The sequence below is a fragment of the Odocoileus virginianus genome, chromosome 17 (genome assembly GCF_023699985.2).
Source record: "Odocoileus virginianus isolate 20LAN1187 ecotype Illinois chromosome 17, Ovbor_1.2, whole genome shotgun sequence".
NCBI classification, from domain to species: Eukaryota; Metazoa; Chordata; class Mammalia; order Artiodactyla; family Cervidae; genus Odocoileus; species Odocoileus virginianus.
This window is the reverse complement of record NC_069690.1, coordinates 9235081-9254402: the sequence shown is the minus strand read 5'-3', so window position 1 is coordinate 9254402 and position 19322 is coordinate 9235081. Positions and strand designations below refer to the sequence as shown.

Below are 19322 nucleotides of genomic sequence, written 5' to 3'. Positions count from 1 at the left end.
ATGAAGATCCAGCACAGTCATAAATAAATAATTATTTAAAAAGAGAAAAATAAGAGCCACGAAGTGTAAAGTGAGCATGAATAGCTATTTAGCCATTATCTCAAGGATGAATTTAGGCTTATCAGGTGAAGAAAGGATATAAAGATTGAGGGAAGAGAGTTCCTGGGAGAGGGAAAAATACTTAAGGCAGCCAAGAATACCGTCTATTTAAGGAACTGATAGGAAAAAAAAAGTCAGAGGTTGCAACATGACTCTTATGGGCTGCATTGTCTTCCCCCAACCACAAGTCATATATTGACGCCTGAACCCCTAGTACCTCAGTATGTGACTGTATTTGAAGACAGGGCCTTCAAAGAAATGATTAAATTAAAAGGAACCATTAGGGGGACTTCCCTGGTGGACCAGTGGCTAAGGCTCCGCACTCCCAATGCAGGGGGCCCGGGTTCAATCCCTGGTCAGGGAACTAGTTCCCATATGCCGTAACTGAGACCCAGCACAGCTAAATAAATAAATATTAAAAAAATAATAATAAGGGGGCCATTAAGGTGGGATCTAATCCAGTGTGACTTGTGTCCTTACATAAAGACAAATCTTGAACACATAAGAGAGACACCAGGGGTGTGTGGGCACAGAGAAAAGATCATCTAAAGACACAGAAGACAAGCAGACGAGAGAGGCATTAGAAGAAGCCAACCCTACCAACACCTTGAGCCTAGACTTCTAGCCTCCACAACTGTGAGAAAACAAATTTGTTGAATAAGCCACTCAGTCTGTGCTACTTTGTCATGGCAGCCCTAGCCAATGGATACAATGACCCTTGGAAGTAAGAGGGCATAATAGTTCCTAGAGGCTGCCATAACAAAGTATCACAAAGTTGGTAGTTTACAACAGAGAAAAGTCATTCTCTCCCACTCCTGGAGGTTGGAAGCCTGAAATCAAGGCGTGCATTCCCTCTCAAGGCTCTAGAGAAGAATCTGTTTCTGGTCTCTTCCAGCTTGCGGAATGTATTGGTATGTCTTGGTTTGCGGCCCTATGACCCACATCTGCCCCTTGTGGTCCTATTGCTTCTCTTCCCTCTATGTATTCTACTGTGTGTGTCTTTTATAAGGACATTCGTCATTGGATTGAGGGTCCAACCAGGTGATGAAGTATGATTCCTGCATCTCAAAACCCTTCACTTGATTATCTATCTACGAAGACCCTGGTAGATAAGACAATATCTACAGGCTTCCGGGGATTAGGACTTGGGCCAACTTTTTGGAGGGCCATCACTCAGCCCACTACAGATGGTATCTTCCCCATTTTATCGATGCAGAAACTGAGGTCCAGGTTGTAGGGTGATTTGCCTTTTCTCTTTAGGCTAGATCACCTTGAGGTACAAATTCTGGGTTAGGGGTATAGTCCCAGAAGTGTCTCTCCAAATCAATGAGCACAATGTTTATTTTTTATGTTTTAGACACCGAGAATAAGGGTTCTTGCTTAGGGGAGTTTGGAGAAAGTGGATATCTATAGTTTTTTTCCTGCCTATCTCAGTCAAGAAGTTAGAAACCACACTGAATATTTAAAAGAGGGGACAGGAACTTCCCTGGCAGCCCAGTGTTTAAGACTCTTGCCTTCCAATGCAGGGGGTATGAGTTCGATCCCTGGTCAGGGAATTAAGGTCCCACATGCCTCAGGGTGCAGTCAAAAATTAAAAAAAAAAAAAAAAATTTTGTTTTGAAGAGGGAACATGTAATATGGGGAGTTGGTTATACCACTATACTATGGAAGGGCTGGGAAGTATGGAAGGGACAGTGAGGCAGCCAAGTCATTAGCGACAGCAAAAGCCATGAACACTCTGAGGCTGGAAGGTCAAAGGAACGGGCAGTGTAACCAGACCTCCGGAGCTAGGGTAACTCAGGGAATCTAGAAACATGGTGGACTTGACCTAGTGGGAGTGGGACTGAGGCAGGCAATGATACCCATTGCTGGAGAAACTGCCCAACACAGAGAACAAAGGGGGAAAATACCCCATCTTCTTCGCCTGTCTTCCTTGGGTCGGGAAGATCCCCTGGAGAAGAAATGGCTACCCACTCCAGTATTCTTGCCTGGAGAATTTCATGGAGAGACGAGCCTGGTGGGCTACAGCCCATAGGGTCATAAAGAATTGGACATGACTAAGTCACACACACACACATATACATATACATATACATACATGTATATGTGGCACTAGTGGTAAAGAACCTGTCTGCCTATGGAGGAGATGTAAGAGATGTGAGTTCCATCTCTGGGTTGGGAAGATCCCCTGGAGGAAGACATGGCGACCCATCCTATTCCAATATTCTTGCCTGGAGAATCCCATGGACAGGGGAGCCTGGTGGGCTATAGTCCAGGGGCTACAAAGAATTGGACATGACTGAGCAACTAACACTTTCACTTTTCTCGCTCCTTCTAGCCTCTCATCAGTGTTTCCCATGAGTGCACACTGGGAGCCAGGTGACATGCAGCTTAGGCAATGGTGCCTGCAGGCGTCAGCCCCCCTGCGATGCAGAGCAGAGCCTCTCCAGTTTAAGGAAGAAATCTGACAGCAAAGATGCCCAGAACTAGCACGAGCCTGTAGCTACCACTCCTTCTTCTAATGAAAGCATGCTGGGGTTCCAATGCAGGACTAGCCCTTCCCTCCGTACCTAATTCTGGCTTTGTTTTCATTTGATAATACTAACCTTCAGTGCTTCCTGGAGCTTGCATACTTCATCTTCCAAAATGCAAAACCGTTGTTTTAGACTTCGAAGTTCTTGGTGGCAGAGACGGGATGGAAAAATGGTGTTTTTTAAGACTTCTAAACTCTGAAATTCACAAATAAAGAAGTCTGACTCCACTGAGCAATATGATAAAGAAAATGCTATGATGTATGTTTTATAGAAGTGAAGGCAACAACAAGGACCTATTGTATAGCACAGGAAACTATATTCAATATCTTTTAATAATCTATATGGAAAATAATATGAAAAAGAATATTTATGTGTGTGTGTAACCGAATCACTTTGCTGTACACCTAAAACTAACACAACATTGGAAATCAACTATATTTCAATATAAAAATTTTATTTAAAAAAGTGAAGACAGACATAACCACCTAACTTCATATTATGTGAGCTAAGCTTGAGTGTCTACTGACCTGAGCACACACATGTAAACACACATACTAAGTGTGTAGAAAAACCATAATGCTGAAAAAATGTATGTCAAATCCATACCTGGATCATGCAGCTCTGGCACCAGCTGTATATAGACCATACTCTATTTGTCCAAAGCTTTATTGCATTTTTAAAACTGGGAAATCTGAAGTTCCAGGAAAGTCTTAGCCAGCTTCTGCTAATGGGTATATCTGTTGAAGGAATAACCGCTCTGTAGGAAAGACAAAATCAAACAAAGCGAAAACTCCCGAGTTGGAATTAACAGGCTAATTAAATAATTCTTAGTTTAGCACCTAAGAGCGGAGAAGGCAATGGCACCCCACTCCGGTACTCTTGCCTGGAAAATCCGATGGACAGAGGAGTCTGGTGGGCTGCAGTCCATGGGGTCGCTAAGAGTTGGACACGACTGAGCGACTTCACTTTCACTTTTCACCTTCACGTGCTGGAGAAGGAAATGGCAACCTACTCCAGTGTTCTTGCCTGGAGAATCCCAGGGATGGGGGAGCCTGGTGGGCTGCCGTCTATGGGGTCGCACAGAGTCGGACCCGACTGAAGTGACTTAGCAGCAGCAGCACCTAAGAGTTGATGCTTTTGAATTGCAGTGTTCAAGAAGAAGACTCTTGAGAGTCCCTTGGACTGTAAGGAGATCCAACCAGTCCATCCTAAAGGAAATCAGTCCTGAATATTCATTGGAAGGACTGATGCTGAAGCTGAAACTCCAATACTTTGGCCACCTGATACAAAGAACCGACTCACTGGAAAAGGCCCGGATGCTGGGGAAGATTGAGGGCGGGAGGAGAAGGGGATGACAGAGGATGAGATGGCGAGATGGTATCAACGACTTGATGTACATGAGTTTATGCAAGCTCCGGGAGTTGGTGATGGACAGGGAAGCCTGGCATGCAGCAGTCTATGGGGTCACAAAGAGTTGGACATGACTGAACGACTGCACTGAACTGAATTGAATTAAATAGCAAGCTAGTTTTATAGTATGACTGAGAGGCAGATACTACCAAAAGCCAAATTCTTCATTTACTTCTAGAATTCCCAGTTTGACTTGTATAACAAATATATATTGAGTAAATAAATAATAATAAATCAAATAACACACTAAATAAATACGTGTCAGAGATTCAGTAATGAACAAAATAGATAAAAATCCTGCCTTCATAGGATTTACAAAGAGGGCTAAATGAAAAATACATGTAAGCTACTTGATGTTATGTGGCAGCCTGGATGGGAGGGGAATGTGAGGGAGAATGGATACATGTATATGTATGGCTGTGTCCCTTCACTGTTCACCCAGAGCAATCAGAACATTGCTAATTCATTCTATCTGAATACAAAACATAAAGTTTAAAAGAAAATAAATCTATGTGGATTGTTAAGTAGTGAACATCCATAACTGGGTATTGTTTTTGCTTTGGCTCCATCCCTTCATTCTTTCTGGAGCTATTTCTCCACTGATCTCGAGTAGCATATTGGGCAACTACTGACCTGAGGAGTTCATCTTTCAGTGTCCTATCTTTTTGCCTTTTCATACTGTTTATTGGGTTCTCAAGGCAAGAATACTGAAGTGGTTTGCCACTCCTTTCCCCAGAACAATATTGCATAGGAACCAGGAATGTTAGATCCATGAATCAAGGTAAATTAGAAGTGGTCAAACAGGAGATGGCAAGAGTGAACATCAACATTTTGGGAATTAGGAAAATAAAATGGACTGGAATGGGTGAATTTAACTCAGATGACCATTACATCTACTACTGTGGGCAGGAATCCCTTAGAAGAAATGGAGTAGCCATCATGGTCAACAAAAGAGTCTGAAATGCAGTACTTGGGTGCACTCTTAAAAATGACAGAATGATCTGTTTGGTTTCAAGGCAAACCATTCACTATCACAGCAATCCAAGTCTATGCCCTAACCAGTAATGCTGAAGAAGCTGAAGTTGAGTGGTTCTATGAAGATCTGCAAGACCTTCTAGAACAAACACATGCCAGAGATGTTCTCTTCATTACAGGGGACTGGAATGCCAAAGTATGCAGTCAAGAGAAACCTGGAGTAACAGGCAAATCTGGCTTTGGAGTACAAAATGAAATGGGGCAAAGGCTAACCGAGTTTTGCCAAGAGAACGCATTGGTCATAATAAACACCCTCTTCCAACAACACAAGAGAAAACTCTACACATGGACATCACCAGATGGTCAATATCAAAATCAGGTTGATTATATTCTTTGCAGCCAAAGATGGAGAAGCTCTATACAGTCAGCAAAAACAAGATCAGGAGCTGACTGTGGTCAGATTATTGCCAAATTCAGACTTAAATTGAAGAAAGTAGGAAAAACCACGACACCTTTCAGGTATAACCTAAATTATATCCCTTACGATTATACAGTGGAGGTGACAAATAGATTCAAGGGATTAGATCCAATAGACAGAGTACCTGAAGAACTATAGAAGGAGGTTTGTGACATTGTACTGGAGACAGCAATCAAGTCCATACCCAAGAAAAAGAAACGCAAAAAGGCTAAATGGTTGTCTGAGGAGGCCTTAAAATAACTGAGAAAAGAAGAGAAGCAAAAGGCAAAGGAGAAAAGGAAAGATATACCCATTTGAATGCAGAGTTCCAAAGAGTAGCAAGGAGAGATAAGAAAGCCTTCCTCAGTGATCAATGCAAAGAAACAGAGGAAAACAATAAAATGGGAAAGACTAGAGATCTCTTCAAGAAAATTAGAGATACCAAGGGAACATTTCATGCAAAGATGGGTTCGATAAAGGACAGAAATGGTATGGACCTAACAGAAGCTGAAGATACTAGAAGAGGAAACAAGAATACAGAGAAAAACTGTACAAAAAAGATCTTCATGACCCAGATAACCGTGATGGTGTGATCACTCACCTAGAGCCAGACATCCTGGAATGTGAAGTCAAGTGGGCCTTAGCAAGCATCACTATGGACAAAGGTAGTGGAGGCAATGGAATTCCAGCTGAGCAATTTCACATCCTAAAAGATGATGCTGTGAAAGTCCTGCACTCAATATGCCAGCAAATTTGGAAAACTCAGCAGTGGCCACAGGACTGGAAAAGGTCAGTTTTCATTCCAATCCCAAAGAAAGGCAATGCCAAAAAATGCTCAAATTACCACACAGTTGCACTCATGTCACACTAGCAGAGTAATGCTCAAAATTCTCCAAGCCAGGCTTCAACAGTACGTGAACCGTGAACTTCCAGATATTTAAGCTGGATTTAGAAAAGACAGAGGAACAAGAGATCAAATTGCTAATAGCCATTGGATCATCAAAAAAGCATCATAAAACCAAGAAAGTTCCAGGAAAACATCTACTTCTGCTTTATTGACTATGCCAAAACCTTTGACTGTGTGGATCACAACAAACTGTGCAAAATTCTTCAAGAGATGGAAGTACCGGACCACGTTACCTGCCTCCTGAGAAATCTGTATGCAGATCAGGAAGCAACAGTTAGAACTGGACATGGAACAACAGACTGGTTCCAAATTGGGAAAGGGGTACAACAAGGCTGTATATTGTCACCCTGCTTATTTAACGTATATGCAGAGTACATCATGCAAAACGCTGGGCTAGAGGAAGCACAAGCTGGAATCAAGATTGCCTGGTAAAATGTAAATAACCTCAGATACGCAGATGACACCACCCTTATGGCAGAAAGCAATAAAGAACTAAAAAGCCTCTCGATGAAAGTGAAAGAGGAGAGTGAAAAAGTTTGCTTAAAACTCAACATTCAGAAAACTAAGATCATGCCATCTGGTCCCATCACTTCATGCAAATAGATGGGGAAACAATGGAAACAGTGACATACTTTATTTTTGGGGACTCCAAAATCACTGCAAATGGTGACTGCAGCCGTGAAATTAAAAGATGCTTGCTCTTTGGAAGAAAAGTTACAACCAACCTAGTAGCATGCCAAAAAGCAGAGACATTACTTTGCCAGCAAAGGTCTATGTAGTCAAAACTATGGCTTTACCAGTAGTCATGTATGGATGTGAGAGTTGGAGTATAAAGAAAGCTGAGTTGCAAAGAATTGATGCTTCTGAACTGTGGTGTTGGAGAAGACTCTTGGGAGTCCCTTGGACTGCAAGGAGATCCAACCAGTCCATCCTAAAGGAAATCGGTCCTGAATATTCATTGGAAGGACTGATGCTGAAGCTGAAGCTAAAGCTCCTATACTTTGGCCACCTGATGCGAAGAACTGACTCATTGGAAAAGACCCTGATGCTGGGAAGGACTGCAGGCAGGAGGAGAATGGGGTGACAGAGGATGAGATGGTTGGATGGCATCACTGACTCAATGTACATGAGTTTGAGCAAGCTCTGGGAGTTGGTGATAGACAGGGAGGCCTAGCGTGGGGCAGTTCAGGGGGTCACAAAGGGTCAGACACGAGTGAGCAACTGAACTGAATTCAGGTAGTGAACAGATGCTAAGGAGAAAAAGATAAAGCAAGATAGCAGGAATGTGAAATGTTGCCTGGAGGTGAACATTTCAATAGGGTAATGACAGAATGTCTCACTGAGAAGGTGGCTTTTGAGAGCAAACCTCAATGGAATAAACTAGCAAAGCAAATATTGGGGAAAAGAACATTCCAGACAAGGGCAACAGTAAATGCAAAGGCCCTGGGGTGGGTGCCTGTCTGAGATGTTTGAGGAGTAGCAAGGAAGATGGATGACTAGGGTAGAAAGAAGGAGGGAAGAGGACTAATGGATAATGTGAAGCAGACCATAAAGGCCTTGTGGATCATACAAAGAAATTTCATTGTAGAAGACCAATATGACATGATTTTAGTAGGCTCACTTTGAATGCTGTGTTGAAATACACTGCAGAGGGGGTAAGGGCAGAATAGGAAGGCCAGTTGGGGGACTTGCAACATTCAGGAGAGAGAAGAGTCAAGGATGGTATCATGGTTACTGATTTTTTCAGTCTGTTTGTTTCAAATTTTTTTCTGTAAAGAGACCTTTAAAAACAAAATGTGTAAAGTTTGTTATTGTGAAAACTACCACCCTAGAGTTTAGACCTCATAGTCTCTTTTAATAATACATTTAAGCCCTGAGTCCCAGAGAATAAATGACCAAACTTTACCAAAATGAAGGTTTAAGTTCCAGCTGTATATCCGTCTTTCATCACTTAGTTACCAGATTTATACAATTGAGGAGGAAAGTAGAAAATAGTTACTGTGCAGAGCCAGCTCATTAGAAAAGACCCTGATGCTGGGAAAGATTGAGGGCAGGAGGAGAAGGGGATGACAGAGGATGAGATGGTTGGATGGCATCACCTACCTACGCAGTGGACATCAGTTTGAGCAAACTCCAGAAGATAGTGAAGGATTTAGCAACTGATCAACAACAAAACGTTAAATACAATTACTTGAGATTTTTCACTTCGTTTGAACTTTTTTAAAAAAAAATAATTAATTAATTTTAATTTTTTTGGCTGCACCAGGTCTTAGTTTCAGCACACAGGATCTTCGCTCTTCATCGCGGTTTGTGGGTTCTTTAGTTGTGGCCTGTGAACTCTTAGTTGCCGCATGTGGGATCTAGTTCCCAGAACAGGGGTTGAATCTGGGCCCCTGGAGTCCCAGCCACTGGGCCACTGGGGTACTCCCTTGTTTGAACTCTTAAACTATGGTTGCCACATGAAAATCAGGATGCTCAGCTAAAATTTAATTTCAGATAAAGGATGAATAAGTACTAAAAAATATATTTTTTAGTGTATTTCAAATGTTGCACGGACAACACACAAAAAATCATTCTTTGGTTATCTGAAATTCAAATTAAGCAGCGTTCTGTATTTTTCATTGATACATCTGGTGACTTGTTCCCAAACTGATCAGATTTTTAACATTTTCTCTGTTCCACATTATGCCTTACCTTTCTGGTGAGGGTGGTGGAGGAGGAGGTGTAATTAGGTTAGACTGAAAGTGAGAGGCTTCTTTTCTTTTGAATAATCTTTTTGCTTTGGCTTTTAGCTTTCTTCTTCGCTGCTTGAATTTGGGCATGGTTTCTGTAGAGAAAATGTTTACATTTTTTATTGAAGAATACTACACGGAAAAAAATACAATTTTTGACTGTATAGGTCAAAATGAATATCACAAAATGAACACATCCTTGTAACCACCATCGTGGTTAGCAAACAGGTCACCGCCAGCAACCCAGAAGTCCGCCTGAAGCAGGAGATAGAGGGACCCTGAGCTGAGCAGCTGGACTCTGCCCCCTGTAGACAGATATTTTCTTTTCTTTTCGGCTGCACTGGGCGTTTGTTGTGGCACACGGGGGCTTCTCTAGTTGCAGCAAGCAGGCTTAGCGGCCCTGCAGCATGTGAGATCTTAGTTCCCCAACCAGGGACTGAACCTGTGCACCTTGCATTAGAAGACAGATTCTCAACTACTGGATCACCAGGGAAGTCCTGACAGATGTTTCAAAATAAAGATAATGGCAGGAGCAAGGATGAGTTGAGTCCTGTTCAGATAAAAGATAAAGAGACCACATATTTCTCATTCTTGAGGTCAAGGAGGCTCCTAAGCTATGCATGTGCAGAAAAGATCCTCAAGGGAATGGGAGCCAGACCATATTATGTTCTGTAATGTAGTAAAGCGCTAACTCCAAATTTGTAACCTCTCAGAGGCTCTTGCACCAGAATCCATTTTGGCGAAATGATGCACACTCATAGGAGGGAGGGCCCTGGTGGTGTTGTTCAGTCGCTGAGTTGTATTCAACTCTGCGACCCCATGGACTACAGCATGCCGGGAGATCCCTGTCCTTCACTATGTCCTGTAGTTTACTCAAACTCATGTCCATTGAGTCAGTCATCCATCCAACCATCTCATCCTCTGTCTCCCCCTTCTCCTCCTGACCTCAATCTTTCCCAGAATTAGGGTCTTTTCCAAAGAAGGGAGGGCCCTGAGCCAGACTAAATAGTGACTCAAAGTCAAAGCAAGATGACTGGCCAGAGGACATCAGGAAGAACTGACCCTATATAAGTAATTTAATCCACCTCGAAAGTGTGCGGCTTTCTCTCTCTCTGAGCCTGTCTGTGCTTTCTCTGCATGTATCTTCTCTCCTAATAAGCACATTACTTGTCTCACTGCTTTTCACCTCTTTGCTGAAATCTTTCTTCAAAGCAGACAAGTGCCAGGGTGAGCACTGCGACCCAGGTTCAGTCCTTGGTCAGGGAACTGAGGTCCCACTTCAAGTCATCACAGGCTGTGGCAACCTCACAGCCACCTGAGACCACCCTGAACTGGGGGAAAAGTTAAACTCAGATTTAAACTATTTCTAAAAGTACCCTGGCTTTGGCATTATGTTACTCTAATTTTGTTCTGGTTTTGTTTTGTTATTCTTTGTTCAGTCAAGTAAATTTCTCTTTCTTCATAATGAAATCAAGCAGGACCTTGCAGGGCCTTCCCAATGCAAAGGGCCTTTTTTGTCTCCTTTGTCCTGTTTGTAGAAAAAAGGCTTCAGTCTCCCAGATGTCCCTCAAGTTCCAAAGAGCAGACTCAAACAGCTACTAATTAGAGAAGTGAGGGAATGCAGAATCAAAGGAAAAGCAGTCAAGCAAAAATAGTAATAAGAGCTCAGACAATAGTTGAGAGATAAAACAGTCACAAAACTAATTCTTCCTCATGGGATATATATAACAACTGATACACATCTTTGTGTTGTCTTGCAGAGACTAAGGACACCCCTGCACCCCGCCAACCCGGGTGAAAGATGGTGACTATATGCTGACCACAAGCACTTAGACCCCAGACTGGTTAGAACCATAAATGTTGATGATTAAGATTCCCTAAACATCACCTTGTTACCTTACCACCAAGCAAACAGAAGAAAGTCCACCAGCTGAGCAGGCACCCTATGACCCTCAGTCCTAATGTTGCCTTTACAAATCTTTGCCTGGGTTTCCCTGGAAGTTCAGTAGTTAAAGATTTCTCACTGCAGGGTGTGCGGTTTTGTTCCCTGGTCAGGGAACTCCCACATGCCGTGTGCAATAAGACCAAAAAAAAAAAAAAAAAAATCCCCGCCTGAAAGTCAGTGAGGAGTTCAGATCTTTTGAGCATTAGCTGCCCTTTCTCCTTGTTTGATATCCTGCAATGAACACTGTTAGTTTCCTTCACCACAATGCAGGGTCAGTTGATGAGCTGCGCTCTGAGTTGGGCAAGCGGATCTGAATTAGGGTTTGGTAACAATAACAGAGGAGAGGAGACGGCAATAGTTGGGTAGTGTCAGTTTTTAAAAGGAAGTAAATTTCTTTGCTGGTAACATTTACTGAGCATCCATTGAACTTGGCGGAGTTGGTAGTGAAAGAAAAACAAAACTAACCTTTTTATTGGATGCCCATGTACTTTTAGGCACCTTCACATACACTTTTTCAGTGACTCTTCATTGTTGTGCAAGGTATTTTCCCTGAGTAAGAGAATTTTCATTACCATTTAGATCAGAATAAATCGAGGCTTAGAAAGATGAAATGATTTATCCAAAGGAATGCACTAAAGCATTAAGTTCAAATCTGTAAGTCTCCAAAGACCATGTTCGTCCTAATACACTGTCATGCAGTAGTAGAATAGGTGATATACAAGATAATAACAACTACCCCCAATCTAAGATATGGGTGTTTCAAAACATTTATTTTAAAACACTTTTAAATACTCACTATATTGATATCGGTGAGTGTTATCCCCGGTGGCTCAGTGGTAAAGAATCTGCCTGCCGTGCAGGAGATGCAGATTCGATCCCTGAGTCAGAAGATCCCCTGGAGGAGGGCATGGCAACCCACTCCAGTATTCTTGCCTGGAGAATCCCACGGACAGAGGAGCCTGGCAGGCTGCAGTCCACAGGGTCATAGAGTTAGATACTGTTTAGGTGACTTCTCAGCACAGCATGTTGATATCAAGGGGTGAAAGAGGGGTGGGAGATGAATTGAGAGATTGGGATTGACATATATACATTACTGTGCATAAAACCGATAACTAGTGAGAACTTGAGTTACTCTAAAGGAACTTTACTCAAGGCTCTGTGGTCACCTAAACGGGAAGGAAATCCAAAAAGAGGGGATCTATGTACATGTATAGCTGATTCACTTTGCTGTAGCAGACAGTGAGACAACATTGTAAAACAACTGTGCTGCAAAGTAATTAAATAAAAAAAAATAAACACTAACTAGTATATTCAGATTTTAATTCAAATCCTTTTCTGAAGAAAATTAAGTCAGAACTGGCTTGATGTGAAGAAGGGCTTCACTGGTTTTAGTTGTTACTACCTGAGGAACAAAGATGTCCTTATTCAAGCAGCAGAACTAAAAATGGTCTCAAGGGCTGGGCCTCCTTCTCTTCAAACTTACATTTGAATAGGAACAATTGGTCTTGAAAATACACATTCATTCCACTTTTGTTCACCCTGTAACCCTCCAGTACTTGGAATGCAGCGCTAGGCTTGCTAAACTCTCAGATTCCAAGGACTGAAGAACCTCCCCCAGCCCCACTGTGGGTATTCAAGACTAAGAAACGCTTTAGTTCCAAGAACGTTGGACTTACGGAGGCCACCCTTCATGGCAATGGGTGACAGAGTGTGTATCAACAACCATTATAGGAGTAAAGATTCTTGATAGCATCTTATTTAACTAACTGCCAGGCCTCAGATTAACAATATTTTTCTTAATTGTTCTTAAAGGCGTGGGAGACATACCTCAAGATAGCTGATTTCACATTTATTATATCACTTTTCCTTTCCACTGAAGTAATGGAGGAAGGCTAAACAGGGATTGTTAAACACAAGGGATGTCTAAAAGATTGATTAAAAAAAAAAAACGTAAAGCAAAAATACTCTGGATGAAGATATTTAGGAAAGCCTCAGGAAGCAACAAAAAACTTATGGTTGCTAGAAAAGAAGTTAAACCTCATCAAATCCATGGCCAAGACTATTTTATGAAGAAACCTCCATCCGAGGCAGAGTTCACTGACTGGGAATCCCCTGAATCTGAGATTTCCATAGTAACCGCCCCGCGCTGTTTTTCAGCCCTCCTTCAAGCCCTCCCTCCTCTGCTCCGGTTCCCTCTCTCGCCTTGAAGTCTTTTGTTAGGGATCAAACTGACAAAGAGAACTGGCCTCCTGCTTCCCCTTTTCCTATATTCACCAATCCCTCAGTTATGAAAAGACTCTAAAAGGAGCTGGACATTCTGGTTAGACTCGGTGGATTGACTCTCCCTCCACCTGCGCTCCAATGATGTGCTGGGATTGGTACTCACTGTTACATTTTTAGGAAGCCTGTGGGCCAGTTGTTAAATCTACCATATAAATTATATAAACTTATAATTATGTAATTTAGATTTTAAAAGGTATTTATAAGTATATAAAACTCAGCATTTCATAAAGGTTTTACTAATATGTATGCTCTTGAAGTTTTTCTTAACTTATTTTATCTATATAGTGAAAATGCTTTAGATATATTACTGCTCATTTCCTCCCAATGCCACATTCAAGGACTTCACGTTGGAAACTTAGAAACTGGCCACGATAGGAGAATTTATACCATGGCTATTATAAAACACTACAAATTTGGGAATCCCCTGGCATCCCAGTGGTTAAGATTCCACATTTCCACTGTAGGGAGCATGGCTTTAATACTTGGTAGGTGAACTAAGATCCCTCAAGCTTCAGGGTCAAAAACAAACAAACACAAACCCCTACAAATTATGGCTTGATTTATTATTTTGTTTACTGTTAAGAAAGTGATGAGGACTTCCCTGGCAGTCCAGTGGTTAAGACTCTGTGCTTCCAATGCAGGGGGTATGGGTTTGATGCCTGGTCAGGGAACTAAGATCCCACATGCTGTGTAACATGGCCAATAAATAAACGAGTAAAAAAGGTGATAAAAAATGTAATAGGGCAGATTAAACTTAAGAGTATATCTTGTCTGTAGTCATTACATTTTGAACAGCAGAAAAATTGAGGAGTATTACTCCAGTATTTGAAAATGATTATTTATCAGAAATTGCTTACTGAAATGAAGTTCCAACATAAATCTTTGTGTTTCACATTTGTCTTACCTCACAGAGTAAATGAAAATATTAACCAAGATTCATATCAGGACTAAGCTTGTTCATAGACTGCAACCATAGGTTGGTTACAAATGAAGTTCATAAAAAAATCAATTAAAAAAATCATTAATAGCATTTTGTGAGAATCAATTGGCTATACAAAATTTATAAGAAAAGGTATTATATATTTTATCATTATGATAAAATAATTGTTTATCATTGTTTACATCAGTATATATCAACAAATTTATAATAAAATTGTGCATATATATTTATAAATAATTATTAGCACATTACTGTTCCACTCCCTTCTGAAACATCATGAATAAGACAGTAAAGGAATAAAAAAGGCATAAACTCATAGGACAAAGAATAGGAACAGATACTCTAATAGAAGATACATGTGAATTAAATCGTGAAAAATGGAACAGTGGTAACTGACTTGGTGGAACAGAGGAAAGCTGAGATTTGACTGGATGGTAGAGAAGTCAACAGGAAATGAGACAAATTCCAGAACTTGGAGAAGTTTCAGACTTGAAAGCACCAAGTCCCTCTGAAGGTTTGGGGTAGGTTTCATTAATTGATTAATGAAAAGTTTTCATAATGACTAAATAGGCCTTTGAGGTCTTCCCTCCAGTCCATGTAGCCAGGCAGAGTCCTGGTTTTCATTTCACGGACAGGTCTATTCTCTGGAGAAGTTAGAGTTGCTGAATTTGGGTCACCAGGCATAGCAGAGTAATGTCTTTGTCACTATTCAGAAGATAGGGGATGGTCCTGAACTGAAAAGTGACACACTCAATTCCCTTCCTCAGCTCAGCTCCCCAAATAGAAGCCACCCAAGTTTAATTCCTGGCCTCAAAACCCCACACTTCTCCTTCTTCCTGGAGACTAGATTCTTCTCCAGGGAAACTGGCTTTAGCTTGACAATATCCACCTCCGCTACTTTGAGCTGCCAACCAACTATCTTTTTGGTGTCTTCCTTTGACATATAACAGCCAGGGATCATCAATCATTTCAGGAAGAGTCTTAAATATGAAGAACAGAGACCAAAATAAACAGAGAGGGAAATGGAAAGAATGTAGAAAGTAGAAGAAAACTTAAAAAACCCCCAACTTCAGAAAATGATATGGACAAGGATGGGGGAAAGGAGGGAGAGGGTGAGATGGAGAGAGTAGCATGGAAGCATATATACTAACATATGTAAAATACACAGCCGAAGGAAATCTGTTGTATGATTCAAGGGACTCAAACCGGGGCACCGTAACAACCTAGGGGTAAGGGACACATGTACACCGATGGCTAATTCATGTTGATATATGACAGATATCTAACCAGTATTGTAAAGCAATCATCAATCAATTAAAAATAAATTTTAAAAAGGATCAAGGCCAAAAAAAAGAAATCGAGATCCTGCATTCTTGAAAAAGGATAAGAAAAAGCTTTTAAAATTAAAAATAGTAGAAATTAAAAAAATGTAACAGAACAGTTTGAAGATTAAAGTTTTAGATGAGAACAGAAAAAAATGGAGACGATTTTATCCAATAAACAATACAAAAATATTCCCCAGAACTGAAGGACTTGAATTTCCAGATTGAAATTATACTGAAATTATTCAGCATAATTTGAATAAAGATGCACATTGAGGTATGCCATCATTTAGAACACCAAAAGTAAAGAGGATATTCTAAAAGCTTCTAGAGAAAACACAGCCTGGATACAGAGGACTGAGAATAGAATGACATCAGAGTTGAACAGCCACCCTGCAATTCTGATGGAGAATGTTTACAGTCTCATACCTGGCCAAAGTTTCAGTCAAGTGTGAGAACAGAAGTGAGATAATAATGGGAATTTCAAGGATAATGGTGACCATAAGTCCTTGGAAGACAGTCTTGCAGTGAGCCCAGGACAGGGGTCAGCGAACCTTTCCTATGAAGGGCTAGATAATAAATGTTTTAGGCTTTACAAGCCATCTGGTCTCTGCTACAACCACTCAACTCTGCATCAAAACAGCCATAGACAATGACTGTGGTTTTAATCCAATAAATGTTATTTATGACTACTGAAATTTGAATTTCATAGAGTTTTCATAAGTCACAAAGTATTATTCTTCTTTTGATTTTTTTCCCACCTACTACAAATTGCAAAAACCATTCTTAGCTCATGAGACCTATAAAAATAGTAATTGACTGACCCTTTACTTAGCCAGTGAAATAAGAAAGTGTAACAGAGGGCTTCAGCAGAAAAACAAAGGAAATAGATAAATTACCTAGTGCAAATTTGAATATTCTGAGTGGAGTTTATTATTTTTCTGTAAAGTTCAGTCCAGGTTACTGAGAAGTGCTTAAAAAAATAAATATATAAACAATGTCTAGGAAAAAGTTGTATAAGAAATTAAATGAAATCATAGTTAACATGTAATGATCAGCTGTTACACAATATTTTATAGTATCAACATTGAGTATTTATTTAATTAAAAATTATGACACAGGACACCATAAAACTCTTAGAGGAACACATAGGCAGAACACTCTTGACACAAATGACAGCCAAAAATTATGACACAGGTGTACTGTGAAGACAGAAGAAAGTAGAAATTAGTAGTTCTCTAAATTTATACAGACTTTAACCTTGGGAGAAAAAAAGAAACAGTAGAATATTATAAATATATTACTTAGAAACATGGAGGTAAACACCAGAAAACAATCAGGAAAGTGGATAATGTTGCCTTTGGGCAAATGGGAACCAAGATTATAGACAGAGGACTCAGAGGACTACCATTTCTTGTTTGTGTGTTTATTTCTAATAAGCCTTGAAGTAGTATTGGCCAGTTCCCCTTTGGCATATACTATTAGCTGGAAAAATACCACCTTTCTGAAAGTGGTATTTCTCTTTCTAGCCATTTCCTGGTGGTTGTTCCAGTGCCTATGAATTCAGATTTCTAAAGAACTCTACATATTCCAATGTATATCATTTGGGAAATTATTTTTTAATGAAAAAAATCTAGGAATGAAATAATATTTTATCTCTTCTGTATGTGTGTGTCCTGGGCCCTGGGTCATTATTACTATCTAACAGCCTTCTAATTAAATATAGTAATTGACACAAGTAGAGAATTAAAAGAATATGTCTTATTTGTCAGGATAGAAAGATGCAGTCTGAGATATTTTCTAGATCAACATTATATTAAAAAATAATCATAGCTCTTCCAAAATTAAAAGATAATGAATTCTCACCTCAGATAGGACAGAGGATTCAGCAAGCTAAGGATAAAGCAACCTTAGCTTTATTAAAAGCTTTAGATACTCTGTAGAGGATAACTGTTCAATTAATAGAGTATATAGCAATCTTTATCTAGATGAGACATGTACTGTCCCCTTTCCAAAAGAGTAATGAGACTTACAAATTCTTTTCGATAGATTAGGTGGGATTCCAACTGTTAACACTAGATAGAAACTCATTCTTTCATGATGACTCAAAGCATTTTTCTTTTTTTTTTAAATTGAAAAATACACTTCCATTTTACTTACTTTGCTTTGAAAAGAATTTTAATTAAATTAAATTAAAAAGATTTAGAATTAAATTAATTAAAAAGAAAAAGACCTGTACCACAACATGATAAAAAAAAAAGTGAGGAAATAAGAATATTGCATTACAGAATAGACTATATTAAAAAAGTATTCATATACACGAATCAGAAATATTTCTCTAAGTCATCCTGTCCCTTCTCCTTACCATCACTCCGCTTTCTGTCTTTTGTCTTCAGTTGACATCACTATTTTTCCCTGGGCTCTCCCTTGCTTTTGTCTTCTGATAGAGTCTGTTTTCCCCTACTCTTTTTTCTTGCCTGTCCTGGGTCTTTGCTGCTGCATAGGCTTTTCTCTAGTTACAGAGAGCGGGGTCTACTCCTGAGCTGAGCGTGAGGGCTGCTCCCTGCGGTGCCTTCTCTTGCGGCAAACCACAGGTTCTAGGCACATGGGCTTCAGTGGTGGCAGCGCGCATGCTCAGTAGTTGCCGCGCCCAGGCTCGAGAGCACAGGCTCAATAGTTGCGGCGCACGGACTCAGCTGCTCCTTGGCATGTGGGTTCTTCCCAATTAGAGACTGAACCCGCGTCTCCTGCATTGGCAGCTGGATTCTTTACCACGGAGCCATCTGGGAAGCCCTCCTCTGCTCTTAACTTTGAAAAATTTCAAACCTCGAGAAAATTTATAAGAATAGCATAATTAACATTCGTATCACTCACAGAGATTCACCAATTGTTATTGGTTAAGCTATTTCTTTTTAGAGGGGTATATGTGTCATGTATAATGTATACTATACAATATATATATATATACCACGTGCATGTGTGTTAAGCCGCTTCAGTTGTGTCCAACTCTTTTCGACCCTATGAACTGTAGCCTGCCAGGCTTCTCTGTCCATGGGATTCTGCAGGCAAGAATACTGGAGTGGGTTGCCATGCCCTCCTCCAGGAGATCTTCCTGACCCAGGGATCAAACCTGCTTCTCTTATGTCTCCTGCATTGGCAGGCAGGTTCTTTACCATTAGTGCCACCTGGGAAGCCCCATCTAACCATGTATTTATATATAATTTATGTGATTTTTATATATTACACACACACCCCATACAGAAAAATAACAGTTGGTGTATCTAGGTGCATGATATATGACTGTTCATGATCCACTAGGTACTATGGTAGGTAGGGGATACAATTGTGAGGAAGACCAACATAGCCTGTCCTTATGGAATGTTTATTGAATGTTTACATCATCTCTTTTGTGCCTCCATAGCATTCCTTTTTACACACCCTTATTGTGACATTTATTACATAGCATTGTAGTTTTTGCTTACACATTTGTCACCCTACTGGACTGTGAGATATTTCGAGGGTAGGATAAATTTTATTCACCTCTTTCCTCAGGATTTAAAGGACAGCAGGCATTAAGTAATGTTTCATTCAATAAATTAATGGAAGAACTCATTCCTGCTAAGTGTTATCTAGCAAGTGTTCTCTATTTTGATTAAGAATATACTTTAATACAATTCTGAAAAATCTCTTGGTGAAGGGGTTTTTTAGTTCTTCAAAT

The 19322-nt window shown here is 40.3% G+C and overlaps 1 protein-coding gene across 6 annotated transcripts in view; it reads right to left on the bottom strand.

The window, feature by feature from the left end:
• The window catches only part of PRR11 (proline rich 11), a 31916-nt gene that overhangs the window by 10742 nt on the left and 1852 nt on the right, over positions 1-19322 (bottom strand). For 3 of the 6 annotated variants that reach the window (XM_020901279.2, XM_020901281.2, XM_020901280.2), the window contains exons 2-5: positions 11525-11608; positions 9077-9209; positions 3240-3390; positions 2706-2828 (exon numbers count right to left, since the gene is read on the bottom strand). In XM_020901279.2, coding sequence (XP_020756938.2) covers positions 2706-2828; positions 3240-3390; positions 9077-9204 — 402 coding nt within the window. In that variant the 5' untranslated portion in view covers positions 9205-9209; positions 11525-11608. Of the gene's footprint in view, positions 1-2705; positions 2829-3239; positions 3391-9076; positions 9210-11524; positions 11609-11855; positions 11993-19322 lie in introns of those variants that run through there. The other 3 variants (XM_020901282.2, XM_070478553.1, XM_070478552.1) reach the window with 2 other exon arrangements.